Consider the following 16,456-nt stretch of genomic DNA (forward strand, 5'->3'; position numbering starts at 1 on the left):
TCCATGTGACTGCTTGCAAAAAGGGAGTTTTCATCTTCTTTGCAGTCACTCTTAAATAGTAGAACCCAGTGATAAGGTGTCCCCTTAGACCTTCTTTTCTCAAGGCTGAACAAATCCAGTTCACAGAATCAGACAATCACAGAATCTTTTAGGTTGGAAAAGACCTCAAAGACCACCCTTTAGTCCAAACATTACACATCACCACCTTGTCAACTAGACACTAAGTGCCTCACCCAGACTTTCTTCAAACACCTCCAGGCATGGTGACACCACCATTTCTCTGGGCAGCCCACTCCCAAGTTTAACAAGCCTATCTGTGAAGAATTTCTTCCTAATATCCAAGCTGAATCTCCCTTAGCACAGCTTGAGGCTATGTCCTCTCCTCCTGTCACGTGATCCCTGGGAGAAGATGCCCATCCCCATCTTGCTACAACCTCCTTTCAGGTAGTTGTAGAGAATAAGAAGATCCCTCCTGAATCTCTTTTTCTCCCAGTTAAACAACCCCCAGCTCCCTTGGCCACTCCGTTTAGGACTTGTGCTCCAGACCCTTCCCCAGCTCCGTTGCCCTTCTCTGGACACGCTCCAGCCCCTCAATGTCTTTCTTGCAGTGAGGGGCCCAGAACTGAGCACAGGATTGGAGCTGTGGCCTCAGCAGTGCCCAGCACAGGGCGACAATCAATCACTGCCCTGGTCCTGGATGCAACACTATTCTTAATACAGGCTAGGATGCCATTGGCCTTCTTGGCCAGCTGGGCACACTGCTGGCTCATGTTTAGCCTTTCCTCACATGGCAGACTTCCCAGCCCTTTGATCACTGATGTCTTTGGGAAAATTACCTAAGCCCTGTAACAATCCATACTTGAATCATACTGTGTTGATCAGCAAATCAAGTCACAGGTAAGAAATATTGCTCATGATACAACAAAGGATTTATGAGAAATAGCAGACAAGCAAAAGAAGGGTAACAATAACCATAGAAAGAGTATTATGGTTAACAGCCTATCTTGAGATTTTCTTTGCAGTTGAAATTTTACATCCTCATTTACAAATAGTCTCACTCCAGTTTACCTCATTTTTGGTCTTCTTTTAGTACTTAGCACTCTATTTCAGCCTGCATAAAACAATTAGCTTCCTAATTCCCCCAGAACCGAGAACATCTGAAATATTACACTTAACCTCAGGCACCTGACAAAAAAAAAATAGAGATGCCACAGTCACAGGTCCACTCAGTATTTCCTTTTTTCCATTGCCCAACTGCTCTCTTCTGCTTTCTATTTGCTGCCAGACTACTTCTTTCCAGGAGATGGTGTAGGTGGGGATATCAGGGCAGAGATCTGATGAAGAACATGTCCCTCTAAGAACTAGACTGCACAGGCTTCTCAAAAAATCAGGACAGCTTTGATTAGGTATATTTAGGAGAAGACTAAGCAACATAACAAACTGGCTAGATACAACAATCTAGCATTAAATATAAAGAAAATATTTACACTTGCTTTGTCATAGCTGAGAAAAAAAGGTGATCCGAAAAGGTGATGAGAAAGATGAAGATTTTACTCTCTTCATACCTGAGAGTAATAAAATAAAAGTCAGATCACCTTTATCCTCAGGTTTTGTAAGAGGACTTAACATCCTGCTATGAGGATACACTACTGAGGACATAGCATCTGACCAATATTGCTGTCAGTAGTGTCCAACTTTTTCTGTTTCTAGTGCCTACTCCCCAAGGAAAATGTATATATTAAAAAATACTAGGAAAACTAGCATCCATAAAAGCACACGAAGTGCAGAATAAATCAAGTGTTCATATGCAGAACAATGATGAAGCAAAAGGACTAGACAATGATAGTGAGTCATCTCACACTCTTCTGCTTGTTGAAACTGCTGCCTGTGATGTTGAAACACAGAGTTTAGTTATTGGTGCTACTCAGGGTGCCATAAATGAAAATTCAGGTTTGATCATCATTAAACTCTTAGCAGTGAAAAACTCACGGTCAGGAATGAATTTTTATCTGTATTAATTTAAAACCATTAGAGTCATAAAATAGTTTGGATTGAAAGGAATCAAAAGATCATCTAGTCTAAGTCCCCTGCCTTAGGCAGGTATATATTTTAGAGGCCAAATTGATCAAACCTTGTGTGCTCTCCCAAATTTTAAAAGGTAGGCACTTACATCTGACAACTCCTCTTCCTAAGACTTTATTTTTACGCTGTATTTTCCACAGCCTACTCAGGACCTCTGTCTCCTTGAATTTCTCCTCTTCCAAAGTTGGGCAAGCAAGGCCTTAGGTTCTGCTTTTGTAGTAATACTGGTTCTCTACTGCACTGCTACTCCAGTTTTAAAACACCATTTCAATCTGACAAGGATCCAAAGGACATGTTCTCCTTTTGTCTCTCTCCCCTCAGCCCAGCGGCACCAACATACTCCATTGTCTGCTCCATTTTTTATTTTTTTTTTTAACTGAGAGGTGACACAACATAAGAATGACACAATGGCCATGTGTGCAGAATACTCCAGCTCCGTGGAGTTTGTATTCAGCTTACAGGAGCTGGAAATACAGAGCTGTGCAATCAAACTACCAGTCTGAAAACTATATACATGTTTTAAATTATCAATGAATGCTGATCAGCAAGATAATGAAACCATGTACAGTATATAACGCCAGGTCTTCCCTCAGGGATAAAAAACTACTTAAATGTGGGGGAGGGAATGTAGGGTTGAGCAGGTGAGAGAGACAGACAGAGGGCTTTGATGGGCTAAAATCAATTAGACTGGAAATAAAGCAGGTTTTTGTCTTTCCCCCCCTTTTTTAAAAAACTCTCTTTATCTATTCTTTCTATCATTTTTAGAAGGTCATTTTCTTATAGTCTTAGCCACGTATTTTCAAGCTTTGTGCTGATCCAAAATAGGAAAAAAGAAAACCAGCAAAAATAAGCACCATTCCTGCCTGTAAGCACAGCAAAACTTGTCATGTGACTACCTGACCATACACCACTTTCTCCCTGTAGGTCTTCAAACATGCAGTGCTAAATTTCATGTAATGATACGTAAATAAAACCACCTCAAAACTGTTACAGAAAGAACTAACACAAAGATGGGATTTCCCAGCAATTAGTATGCAAAGCCTGCAGTATTGGTGCAACCATCTCCTGGCCCTCTCTGGTGAAGCAGAAGGATACAGTTTTGTTGACATGTACTCAAAGCAATGATGAAGGGTATAAAAGCAGTTAGAAGGGGGCAGTACTGATTCCTGATTCTAGTATCAATCTGCTTAATTTTTTACCTAAATCAAATTACCTGATCCAAAATTATTAATAATAAAATTATTAATACACCAGAGACATAGTTCCTTTCCCTTCAAGAAAATGAATGTAAAGGTACACAGTGGTTCCTACAGAAAGGTGTTTTTTGTCAGGGTTTTCCAGGTTTAGATTCACTAAAGAAAAATTCTTAGAAATTATATAACATTAGGTAATTCTTCCAAAAATAGCATTTGAATGTGGTTTTTCTTTTACAGTACCAAAGTAACGTTGCTTAACCTCGACAGATTGAAGTTAGTGTATTTGGCTGTCTGTTTTTATAAATCCACTTGAAAAACAGCTCACCTCCCAGGACCATACCAGCTTGACAGCACTTCCTCAAGCGACATGCTGGGCAGTTCTTCCTACGGATTTTATCGACTATGCAGTCATTTCTTCCAGCACATAAATAGTTGTGCTGCCCTGCAGGCAAGAGAAAAACAGGATGAATACTATATTTTCTAACAGGACAAAATTATTTCTGTGTATAAATGTTTCAAAAATGACTGAAGATTCAAAAAAGTGTACTTGGACCATTAAAGAATTGTATTTTATGCTAACCTTTGACAATCATGTTACTATTTGAATATAATGTTTTATTTGGTCTGTTTAAGAGTGCAACTCACCATCTATGAAATTCCAAAATAATTAGCAGGAAGCGTGAACTGCTTGAATTATTGTACTAACAGTATTTCTTAAGTACATCAAGCATGAGAACAGACCAATTGTTTCTTTAAAACTTGTTTTTCTTTGAAGTTATTGATCCTGTTTTCAAAGAATTCAAGTAAATTTTGCTTGGATTGATGTGGAGTTTCTCAGAGTGAACAGAATGAAGAAGTTGGGACAATGCAAAAAAAAAAAAAAGCCCTTTAAGCAGTGTAAATGACCTCTGATGGAAAAGCAGTTCTGAACTAAACTTGCTGAAATATCAGCTGGCCAGGTGCAGCCAACACAGCCAAAAAGGACAAATGGGAGGGATTTGTAACTTTGTGGTTCAGGTTACCTTAGTTCATTGTTTAATTTGGAATGATATTGTTAGAAAGAACCTGTCATTAGTGTATTGAAACAGAGTCCTTGCAATGAAATTAGCTTTCAGTAAAGTAAATTATTAAATGGAATATTGTGGATATGGACCTCCAAAACCAACAGAACTCAGTACCAAACCTCTGCAGTTATACCAAATGCATGTACTAATGAAGTGCCCAAAAGCCCCACTAAGATAAAATCACCATTCAATTGGCAGCTTGATATTCAGTGTCTTTTCTATGACTACTGTCATATTAAACGCAAAAACAAAAACCAAAACAAACAAGCAAAGAAAATACTCAGGCAAAAAAAAAAACAAAAACAAAAACAGGATAATAGTAGTATAGTCACTAGAGTACAAGTTTGAAAGTAGACGTTGCTATTAGCATTTCTTACAAAAATATGAACCTGGGAACCTTATGACAATTGCCACATCTTCAGAAAGCTTCACCCACTGTTAAGTTCTCTATGCATGTTTACTTTTCACTGTTTTTTGAAAGTGCACATTGAGGGTCATTCTCAGTGTATTGGTTCATGACCAGCTTGACTAAGAAAACAGAGATGATTTTATCTGTCATTTAAATGTTCCAGATTCTTGCAGGATAGTGTTTTTTAAACTTCCATCAAAATCCATTAGCGTTAGAAAGCTGCAAGTCCTAATTTAAGCAGGCAAACACAATTTTAAGTCCTGTAATGACTGCTATACTGGGACATTTTCAATCCAAACAGTGGTGAAAGTAGCACATACAATATCTTTACAAACTGCACTATTAACTCACTGACATGCTCTAAGTCACTTACAATCACTCCAGTAAACTCCTGAGTTGCAGAGACTTTGCAGATGTACAAAATATGGACAACATAAAGCATTATCTGCACCTGGAGTATCAGATACAATCAGTTATTTGAGAAAGTGCATCTGGGCTGAACTGCTGCCACCCTGCACAGAAGCAAAGCACTTGCTTGCAAACTCTAAGCTCCTTCCATCTGCAAAAAGAATACTATCTCAACTCTTTTTTCTCTCTCCCAAATGTGATTCTGCCTCCCTGTATCTCTCTTAACTGCCAATACTTTTGTATAAAACCATCAACCTTTGCAGAACACATCATGGTGTTTTATTTAGTCTAGTTTTAGCTTTCTGTCTAAAGCTTGCAGGTATCTATTGCATCTCTTTGCAAATCATTTTACTGCCAAATGTCTCTCAACATCGACTCCTTGCTTCCTGAAGGCTCACCTCAAGATTTTGCACAATGATTTTCTAACAGTATGTTTTGCATCTTATAAACTTTTGAGAAAGTACAAGTTAAACCAACGGGTGAAGACAAAACCAAACCAAACCAAAAACCACAAAGGAATTGTGGAAGCTGACAAGAAACATGGGTTTCAAATTTTAAACATGGAAAATAAGTTCACCTGTACACCTAAACAACACATAATGGTGCAGGTGTAGCTTTTGAATAAAAATCTGACTTCTGGAAGCTAAGACAACAGACTAGGTTAGTCCCTAGCTTGTGAAAAACCTGACTTGTCAGAATAAATACAGGGTAATACTTACCCTGAACATGCTCTGACAAGACAGGTTTTCTGCACATAGGCAAACAGTCTGGCCTAGTTCATCCTTGGTAAAATGGGAAGCAAAATTATATCAAATTTAGCCCAGATCTAAATACAACACTCTTCTATTTACACTGTTTCAAAATGCAAAACAGCAATTGTGGGTTGAATTTACCTCTCATTATGTGTTTCTTTCTGATCTTGAAGAACTAGGAATCTGTACTACACAGTCTCCATGTCCCTGCATGCCATCCCATGCTATTAGTCTCCAAGATTCCACACACTTCAGATAATGTAGTTGGGGTTTTTTAATTCAATACTGATTTTACTTCTGTTTGTTTCCTCTAAAAACAGAAAAAGTCCCTGAAGTGAGATTTCTGTCTCTTAACTACTTAACCAAAACCCACATCCATCACAGACTTTACCATGTATAATCTTTTGATAAAGATTTACATTTCCCTCTTGACCCATTGAAGTAAAATTCTCACTTCCAGTTCCTAAGCAGTTGTTGCCATTTCCACTCTACTGGTGGGAGTAGTAGCCTATTGGTAGCCTATACTGGTATAAAGAAAGATGTGCTATTAATACAAGTCTGCTCCTCAGCAAAGAATTAAGGATTCAGTGGAACAAAGAGGACAAAGAGTGGAAAGCAGAGGAACTTGTGAATATGTTCCATCCTGGAATCTAACTGAAATAATGAAGAATTTCTTTCTTCATAATATGTTTCATAGTGAAAGGGATAAAATTGACTGTTTATAAAATCCTTGACTGACTCCTTCCTCCTCTTGTATACTGATCTCAAAATCTTCCTGCCTTTTGCTGTGAATACTGCGATACTATTGTCTTTTTCCTTCCAAAATAATTTCTCCGAAGAGCAACCTCCAAAGAGAGTATAATTTTTAAATTATATCTACTAAACAGAACAATTAAATGTAGCTACCTTGTTTTCACTCACTTCTAGACAGAGTGAAAGGTTACAATCCCTGGTTTTTTATGTTTTTTTACATTTCCCTGTCTGTTCCATCATTTCCAATAAGAAAAAGAAGGAAAACAAAATGAAAACCACAGAAAAATAAAATGAAACACAATTAACTTGTAATTCACAGAAACTATCATGAACTATAAAATTAGGTATACTGTTTCATATTGGTTTCCAGTTTGCCTAGACTGCAACACCTTGAAATGTATAAAGTCTTGGAGTCTAAATACAGGAACTGACAACAGTAAAAAACTTTCCACAGCTAATACCCTTTCAGAAGGATACAGTAGCATCTACAAGTCACTATTTCCAGTTCTTTTTATGGTAATTGTTCCTTGGTCATAATTTTTAAGTAATTAAATACATCAGGGTTACAAATATGTAAAATGATGGAAGTGTCAGCATATTTGTCAATAGGGGGTCTGTTTTCTACAAATACAAAACGTTGGCTTTGAACACAAAACCTGCTTTAAAAACACAACTATTTCAGTGGTATACAGCACTAAAGTAACAACTGTTCTGCTTTTGACTGTTATATTCTTCTGTGAAGATAAGATCCTTTATATTTGCATTTCAGTCATCCTATCATTCTGACTTTAGTAGAATTATCATAGCACATTGCCATGCTAAGTTTTTTCATGTATATTTCCCTATACTCCTTGACTTGTCCAACAACTGAACTAGAGGGACATGATCATGCACTATATGAGCAATAAAGTTGGAAAACCCAAAATATTAGCAGCCGAGAAAAGGTTATATGCAAAAATCCCAGATATTTCTGCCTCTTGATTGAAATACCTTATATTAATTTGATCCTATTTGATTAATTAGATTCTAAAATGTAGCTATCTATCAAAACACTACTAATGGTACATCATGAATACTGTGGAACAAATACACAATTTAAGGCAATGGACTTAAACCATCAATCCCAAATCTACTTTTAGCAAAGAACAGTTTTACTATAAATACTTACATTTTATATACTATAAATACTTAATTATATACTTATGTCATAGAATTTATAAATATTCTAGTACCTAAAATAATTATGGTTAGGTAGGATTCATATCGCCAAATGCAGACAGTGTACATGGTCAGCTGACACTCCTTTACACTCAGTGCTTAGAAATAGTTACTGTTAGAGTACTGCTATTTTCATCACAAGTACACATTAGAAATGTCAGTGAATTTCTTCCTAAAATTTCTTGTTTCTCTCCATTCACCATAAAATGAACTTAAGATAAGCAGTTCAAGTTGCTCACCCTGTGCACATGGGAAGTTAGAACAGGGTATTAGCAAGCCTGAGCAGTCAGTTACTGGTGCTCTTTAAAGCAAGCAGTCTTACACTACCCGAAATAGCTTCTAATCCACCTGAAAATACGTTTAAGATGATATAAGATAATGTTTCTAAGATACTATGTAAAAGTTAAACTAAAAATTTTAGGAACTGACATTTCCACAGCTGATCATGTACTAAGCCATGTCTATTAGGAGAACAGTGGTAAAGTCACAGTCAGAGCAGTAGGAAGCCCAGCATTAGCACAAGAGCCAAAGCACCAGAACAAATGACACCTCAGCTCACTTCACTGTTGTGCCTCATAAAAATCAATTCATCAAATTGTTATTTGTCATACTGCTGGATAACAAATCCTTTTGAAGTCCGAAGCATAACGAAGATATATAATTTTGTATCAATGCAGATTTTCTTTTCATTTTCATGACACAAATTCTTTGAACTCACAACAGTGACATTTTCCATCTGCATTTTAGGCTCCTAAATAAAGCAACTTTGTACATTTGATTTGAAAATAGCTTACTGTACAGCACTTTTACGTATTTTGGCCATGTGCAAACTAAAAGAACTTCAATAACATCAAATCTGTTATATTGAGTGAAAAGCATTTTTATCTCTCAATTTGCCATGTGTATGCTTTGTGTGTTTGCATGTTGTCTAGTTCATGAACATTTCATCACCATCAGGTTTACCAGTACATGATGTACCAAATTCTGATCCCAAGATCCAGACTGGAAAGCTGGATTAAAAATTAGAAAACTCTTTACAGTTAGGAGGAAAAGGAACTTTTAACAACTGCTTAATCAAGTTTACAGCTGAAAGGGTCTCAACAGTATTATTCCTCTCTGTTTTCAAAGAGGATTTTCTACTAGTGGCTGGCATTTTTTTCAAATATTTGGCATGCTGTACCATTCTAGATTCTTTAGCTATGGAAAAGCATAACTGTTTAGACAAACACTTTTCCTTATGCACAGTATTGCACTACGTACACAGTCAATCACACTGCCACCACAAAAGTGCTTATCGTAACACTGATAAGGTCAGATAAACCTTATCAGAAAGTTTGGTTGAAGTCATGATCAACCTTCATACTGTGTAAGTGTAGCTCATCATCAATTACTCCATGAAACCTCTCTATGCAGTGAAAACCCTCCTGGAAATCCCACTTTCTGCCAGTTTACCAAATTCAGGCCTCAAAGATTAGAAAAGCTGACACTTGGTCAGTTAAATGTTATCTGTTACATGATTGAGCTCATTCCCCGATGCCACTGATGCAACAGAACTGCTACCCTGACCTTAAAGCACATATTAAAACTAGACAAAAGTTTCACAATCATTTGGTCAAGTTTGTAACACATTTCCAGGTGTTTAAACAAACCAAGAGTCAGTTTCTGACTGAACTGCTGTAATGTCATGTACTCATGTTGGTCTCAGACTCTGGGTCTGGGCAACTACTTTTCCTCAGATAGCAATAATACAAACAAAGTGCAAATATAAATAGAGAACTAAAATAAGAAACAAGGCTTTATTATAGGAAAAATAATTACACTTGAATTTTTTTGTAGGATTTAGGTAATTTAAAATTTTCATTACTAGAGCTACTGAAAAAGAGACACTTTCAACAAGAAGGCAATAATGCAGGCTACCAAGAAATCCTGTGTTAGCAAAAGTGTAATTCCAGAATCCCAAAACTGAACACTGGGTTCCTGTTCAGGGACAGACACCTCACCATGGTATTCCACAAGCATTTTGATCACAGCTGCCTTGCATGGTTTTACATGAAATAATCTTTATAAGACATCACTAATGATTATTTGGCAATTTAGTCCTAGAAAAGTAAAAGTTCATTTATCTTCATTCTCCTCATGCCCTGTTAGAAATATTCTCCTCCATGCTTTGTTATCATGAATGAGATACATTGGTAGCACTTAAATAATGCCTGATCAATGCCTGATCATCTACAGCAAATTACTTTGCAAATATAGTAATTCTACATACTTGGACACATTCTGAATATTATTTCTGCTTTTTGTTTTTTTTAATTTCTATCTTCAAAATGCTCATCACTCTCATCTCACTGACAGCAGCAGCACTACACCATCAGCACAGTGAATCCAATTTTGTCTTTTGAAATGTCTTTACTGAATATAAATAGCAGTAACTTTTAGTGTTTTCTTTATGCTCAAAGGAGATCTTTAAAGCATTTTTAAAAAGCCTTGTCATTTCTTTGTACATTAAGTGAATGTACAGACTACTAGTTATTTTTAAGGGTCCAAAAGAACACGTCTAAATGCAAATAAATGTTGCCTAGGAAAATACAAACCAGTATCTTTGTCCCTCTTTTCCTCCTCACTTGCAGTACTAATTTTTTTACATATCATCTGCTATACTACAAGTTCCCAAAGAAAGGACTTACATTTTTGTTTAACCTACTTCAAGATGGTGCCAAGAGAAAAATATGTTTATTGTATTAACACCAACCTTTTCTTCATAAATATAAATACAGAGACACATATGGGGAACCCAAGAACCCAAAAGACAGAAAGTATCTACAACGTCATACATGTTTTAGAATTCAGTGTCAAGAAACATTCTTAAGTAATCTTTGTGATCCTCACACAACTCTGAGCCCCTGTGAAGTTGTATGGGTATGTAGTCATTACATTCAAATGTATGATCAAATCATAATCAGTATATACAGTTTTTAAATGTTTGTTCAGTCTGAGTATTTTAAATAATCCCTTGTTTTTACTTCAAAAAGAATTTTCTGGACAACATAGGAGTCCATTTTATTCAAATGGAAGTGTTTAACCAATAAAGTATTGTCCTCACACCTGGGGAGGTAAAATAAATGGTGTATGAATAGAAAAATTTCTGTGAAAAAAACTACAAAAAATACATAGGCTGTTTGATTTCAAACAGTAAATGCATCTCAGATTACAGAAATAATTAAAATAGAAAATAGACATTTTCCAACAAATGTAATGCTACTATATTAAGTACTTTTTTATCTATGCACAAAACTTTATAACATACAAAAAAATCTCAAGATAGAGAAAATCCATGAAATAGCAAAAGTCAGCTATTTCCAATCGTGTTTTAATTTCTCATAAATATCAGCAATGTATGGAAATTATACGGAAAGTCGTGTTTTGACCAGAAATTTTTACTCACAATATTTAACATCTTATTTCTATGAATTATTATTTTAAAACCCACATGCCCATAGTAGCACTAAAAATTTTAAAAGGTAAAGAATTCCTTTACACTCAGAGAAATTATGGGCCAGGGGGTCATTTCATGGAAGAAAGATGTCTCAAATTTATATGACTGTCAGTGTGAATTTCAAAAACTATTTTCTATTGCATTTAAAATACAAATACTCCATTTCTTCTTACAGAAGAGCAATTTCCCACCATCATTTCTGATATGAAATTTTTTTAAAAGTATTTAAAGTCCATGTAAAATCAGTTATCTATCAATAACTGAGATTATTTCAGGGCTGATAATTATACAGTACACTGCAATGAAAAAAAGAAGTCCATCAGTCCATCTCTAAGGAACCCCCTGCAGTCTTGCACTTTCTACACAAAAACAGGTACAACTGTATTTGTTCAGTTTGCCAATCCCCACACTGCTCATGGCCTGACATTGCTTCCCATCAGATTCAATAACCTGTATCTTTTCTGATTACAGTCAGGTTTCTGATGCACCTTTTTGAACATTCTTTGAAAATCCTTACTAGAAAACCCAAACACACTTCCTCAACAGACTCTCAGTCTGTGGATTCCTTTAAAAACTAAAATTATGAAGTTGCTATGTAAAACCTAAGACTTTTTTTTATGTAACTGCATTGACCTCTCATTTTGACTCAATAAGTCTATATTCTTAACCTAGTAACAGATTGCAAATACAGACTTTGAATAGCCTATGAAAACAACTTTAGGATGTTCCTTCCATCAAGTTATATTCCTTCTTAACATTTTTTCAGTTAAATAACTCTGCTGAACAGTAATATAATGTTTTTGAGCAGGTTCATCTACTGCAAACAGAACTGGGTACTAAAATAAAAAAAATAAAAAAGAGATGAAATCTAAAACTGACAAAATCAAATTCAAGGGAAATATTACAACGTTATTATATAGGTAAAAAGAAAAAATAAAATTTATTGTAAAATACATTACTCATAAATTACACTACACTTAGTATTAAAATTTCAGCTTCCTGACTTTTTAAAAAAAATATTTGGCTGATGTAGCAAAACATAGCAAACAATTGTGAAGCCAAACCAAGAGACCAACTAGCAGAGTCAGTGAAACTTAAATGTATTCCTGCAAGTGATTTAAGAGCTTTGCAGCTTAACACAAGTATTTCTAGTAGTTTTCTCATGAAACCCATTGAATGCTTTAAGAGAAAACGTGGCACTGGCTTGAAAGTTCTCCTAGACCACCAAGACTTTGCAAATATTTAATGTTAAGAGAAGAACATGAGCATGTGCTTAAAGCAGAAAGTAACAGAACAGTGAAACAAAAAATCTAATTATGTTATTATGCTAAGCTTTTACTTCTCCAATATTCCCCTTTTCATTTGCAGAGAGACAAACTCTGTAAGTGGAAAAACCTATGTATCACAGCAAGAAAATACAGGATACAGGTTTTATTTTAAGGAATCCTATCCATTTGAACAGTGTTTTTTTTTTAAACACACAGAACAGAAATCTGAATATCCTAGCTCGGGCAGGGTCAGATAAAAATCAAAACTAAAAAGTAGAAGGATTTGTTTTCCTGCTTTATCTGTTGACCGATATAAAACAGTCTTGTATTCTTCAAAATCTCAGTGGACAAGGCATATAATATAATCCAAAATTTAAAAATAAACATAGGTATTGCTACTGCTTCATTAAACTTCCAGCTTGACTTTGCAATTTAATGACTATTTGGAACAAGTCAAACACATTTATTGCTATTATGACTTGAAATAGTTCAGTGAAATTTTAAATACTTCCATAACTTCCAGGAAGCCAAAAGTCAGTGACTTGAAAGCAAGAAAATTTCATTACTTCAAAAAGAGAACAAAGACAAAATAAGGTCTTATCCGCCTATCATTAGTTCATACCCACAGTATTTTCCTTTGAACACCATTTATACTTTCTAAAACAAGTTGGGTAATACACAAAATTTTTATTTAACTCTGCCTACCTGGAAAGATTAACTGATAAACAGTAAAAAATAATAGCAAAAAAGTAAAGTAAATCAAATAATACTAGAAAAAGCAGTTGAGGAAGAACTTTAATATATTTAAAAGAACTTTAAATCCACTGTAATATTTAAACAGAGTTAATTCTTAAAAAATTCACTACAGTGTTAAAGTATTTATAAAAATGAACAATAAATAAACAGCATGCCCTATCTTCTAGAAGACATATTTCAGATAATTAGGAACAATGGCATCATATAGTACCTTCCATTGCCCTTTTAAAGAAGACTTTACAACTTCCACAGGTAAGCACTCCATAGTGGCAACCTGAAGCCTCATCACCGCAGATGAGACAAATCTTCTGGGGTAGTGATTCGAAACTGAACTGAGCACTCTGGCTGGTTTCCGTATCTGGCCTTGAGAAGAAAAAGAATTAAAAGAAATGAAAGACCTAGCTTTGCACAGTTAACTACTTACCTGTATTAATGAGTTTTATATTAAAATCTTCCTTTTAAAATTTGTAATCACGATACAGAAGGACACAAAAAAAACCAAAGTATAATTGCCTTTCTGCTTAATGGTTTGTCTCTACTATGGTAACACAGGAAAGCATTACAAAAACGAAACATGAAGTAATATTTTAAACCATTTAGCAGAAAAGATACCATCTAGACACTCCTAAAATGTTCATATTCCTCAGATCAACAACTCTTGTGAGTGGAGTCACAATGCTGATTTTTTTTCCTGTACAGAGACAGAATCAGATACATGTCAATTGAATTTCAAAGTCCTCTTTCATATGGGAAATACGACATTTCAACTAGAAAAATCTTTAATAACTAGTTTTTCATGCCCCATTCAGCTGCAGCATTCTCAGCAGTAACTAAGTCTGATGGGAATATGAAGGATATTTCCAATTTGCCTCCAAGAAAACGCAGACTAACGTAGGTAATGAACTGCATTTACTAAAAGAAAGGATTTCCATTGAAACTGTAACATTGCGTGCACATTTTGTTGCGTCTATTTCTAGGTAATGCACATCTCGGCATGATGGTGCTCCATTGCATTCCAGCAAATCACGATACAAAAGTTTCAGTTTTCTTTTTCGTGTGAAATCAACTGCTTTTTTGCGGTTTGCTTTTTTGTTTTGGTTTTTTGTCTGTTTTTCAAATCGGAAACACTATTTTGGGAAATGTTTAGGTATTGATGAATAGCTGGAAGCGAGGGCAAGCTAGAAAACCTGCACGCTCTCCCCGGGGCCGGGCACCGGATCGGACACGGGGTGGCCCCGAAGTCCCGCTGCGATAACAAACCAACATCCCCGGAGCATCACCGTGCCCAAAATCGCGACGTGCCACCTGCGGAGCCGGGACACCGCGGCAGGGAATGCGAACCGGGCTGCAAAGCACTGCCGAAAAGCCCGAAAAGGCCAACTCAAACTTCGCCCGTCCTTTCCTCAGCATCCCGTTAATATCTCCCCGAGGAGCCCACCGCGTGGCACGCCTGAGGAGGATGAGGAGGAGGCGCGGAGCTCTCCCGCCGCGCAGCGCGACCCGCCGGTCCCGTCCCTCAGCCAGCGCCCCGCCGCCCCCGCCTTACCGCGCGTAGCCGAGGTAGGGCGGGCACAGCTGGGGCAGGCCCTCCTTGAGCACGGCGGCCGGGAAGCCCAGCGGCTGGTGCCCGTTCAGCCCCAGGGCCGGGTAGAGCCCCGGCGGCGCGGCCGAGGTGGAGGGCAGGCTGTCGGGCGGCGCCGCCGGCCCGTAGGCGCCGGCCAGCAGGGTGGGCTCCGCCTTGTAGAGGACGCACTCCAGCGAGGGCTCCTGCCCGGCCCGCGGAGCCGGCGGGTAGTCGTGGCAGCCCGCCGCGGGGGTGGCCCTGCCGCCCGGGTAGCGGGCGGCGAGGCCGAGCCCCTCCTCCTTGATCTTCATTACGGGCTGGATGTCTCCGTAGGCGAAGGTCCCGTCCTTGGCGTCGGGCGGCGGGAAGCCGTAGGCCGGCAGGTCGGGCGCGGGGGGCGAGCAGCGCGGCACCGCGCCGCCCTCGTACTCCGCCCCGTCCAGCAGCTGCCGCGTGCGCGAGGCCAGGAAGGCCGAGTTGAGCGGCAGCAGCGGCACGTGCAGGTATTCCTGTCCCGGGTCCCCCGCCCGGCACCCGCCGGGCAGCGCTCCCACACCGGGGGCATCGCCCTTGGGCGCCGCGGCGGGACCCTCCGCGCCGGCCCCCGGCCCCGCCGGCCGCGCCTTAGCGGCGGGGACCAGGGCGTCGCCGGGCGGCCAGAGCGCGGCGGGCCGCGGCGGGGGCTGCGAGGGACCCGGCGGCCCCGGGGCGGCTTCGGCCGCCTTCTGCGAGGGACCGCTGCTCATCGGGCCGTCGGGCGCCTCCTCCGCCTCGAAGAAGGACCAGGGCGCCGCGGGCACGGTGGAGCTGGCATGAGCCGCGGGCGCCAGGAAGGTGTCCAGGACGCTGTCCAGGGAGTCCTTGATCGAGAGGGAGCCGCTCCCTGGCTGGTAGGAGAGGGAGTCCCGGCCGTCCTCCTGCCTCAGATGCTGCTGCTGCGGCTCTTCCTCCTCCTCCTCCTCCTCTTCCTCCCCCTCCTCCTCCTCCTCCTCTTCGCCCTCCTCCTCGTCGCTGCTCTTGGGGTAAAGCAGTCCGTCCAGGGAAATGTCGATGGACTCCGCTTCCTCGCGGAAGGGATCTCGGCCAGGTTGACCCTGCAGCAGGACCGCCCCGTCTGTGGCAGGCGGAGGCGCTCTGGGCTCCTTGGCTTTCACCTCGGTCATGCTGGCCCGGGGCAGCGATGGACGCCGGCGAGTCTCCGGCAGCGACAGAGCGCGGGCAGCCGGGAAGCGACGGGGTGCGAGCGGCCGGACGGCTCTTTACATGCTGGACGTGCCCGCTGCGGCGGTGGTGCGGGTCCTGCTCACATGGTGCAGCTCTCGGGGAGACGGCTGTGCCCCGGCCCCCGCCGGCTGCACGGGTGTGACCCGGGGCCGGGGGCGGTGCAGCCTGGAGGGGCGAAACGATGGGAGCGTGTGCGGGAGGCGTGCAGGAAAGCAGAGTGTCTGCCAGTCTCCGGCGGCGGCGGACAGGCTGACTCCGCGCTCCGC

At 39.8% G+C, this 16,456-nt stretch overlaps 1 protein-coding gene across 1 annotated transcript in view; it reads right to left on the bottom strand.

Annotated features, from left to right (window-relative positions):
• PGR (progesterone receptor) overlaps positions 1–16,129 on the bottom strand; it is a 29,594-nt gene extending 13,465 nt beyond the window's left edge. The window contains exons 1-3 of the mRNA XM_062514458.1: positions 14,949–16,129; positions 13,614–13,765; positions 3,604–3,720 (exon numbers count right to left, since the gene is read on the bottom strand). Of these exons, the coding sequence (XP_062370442.1) occupies positions 3,604–3,720; positions 13,614–13,765; positions 14,949–16,129 (1,450 nt within the window). The remainder of the gene's footprint in view (positions 1–3,603; positions 3,721–13,613; positions 13,766–14,948) is intronic.
• Between the last annotated feature and the right edge of the window lie 327 nt (positions 16,130–16,456).

This window comes from Cinclus cinclus, chromosome 2 (assembly GCF_963662255.1).
Source record: "Cinclus cinclus chromosome 2, bCinCin1.1, whole genome shotgun sequence".
NCBI classification, from domain to species: domain Eukaryota; kingdom Metazoa; phylum Chordata; class Aves; order Passeriformes; family Cinclidae; genus Cinclus; species Cinclus cinclus.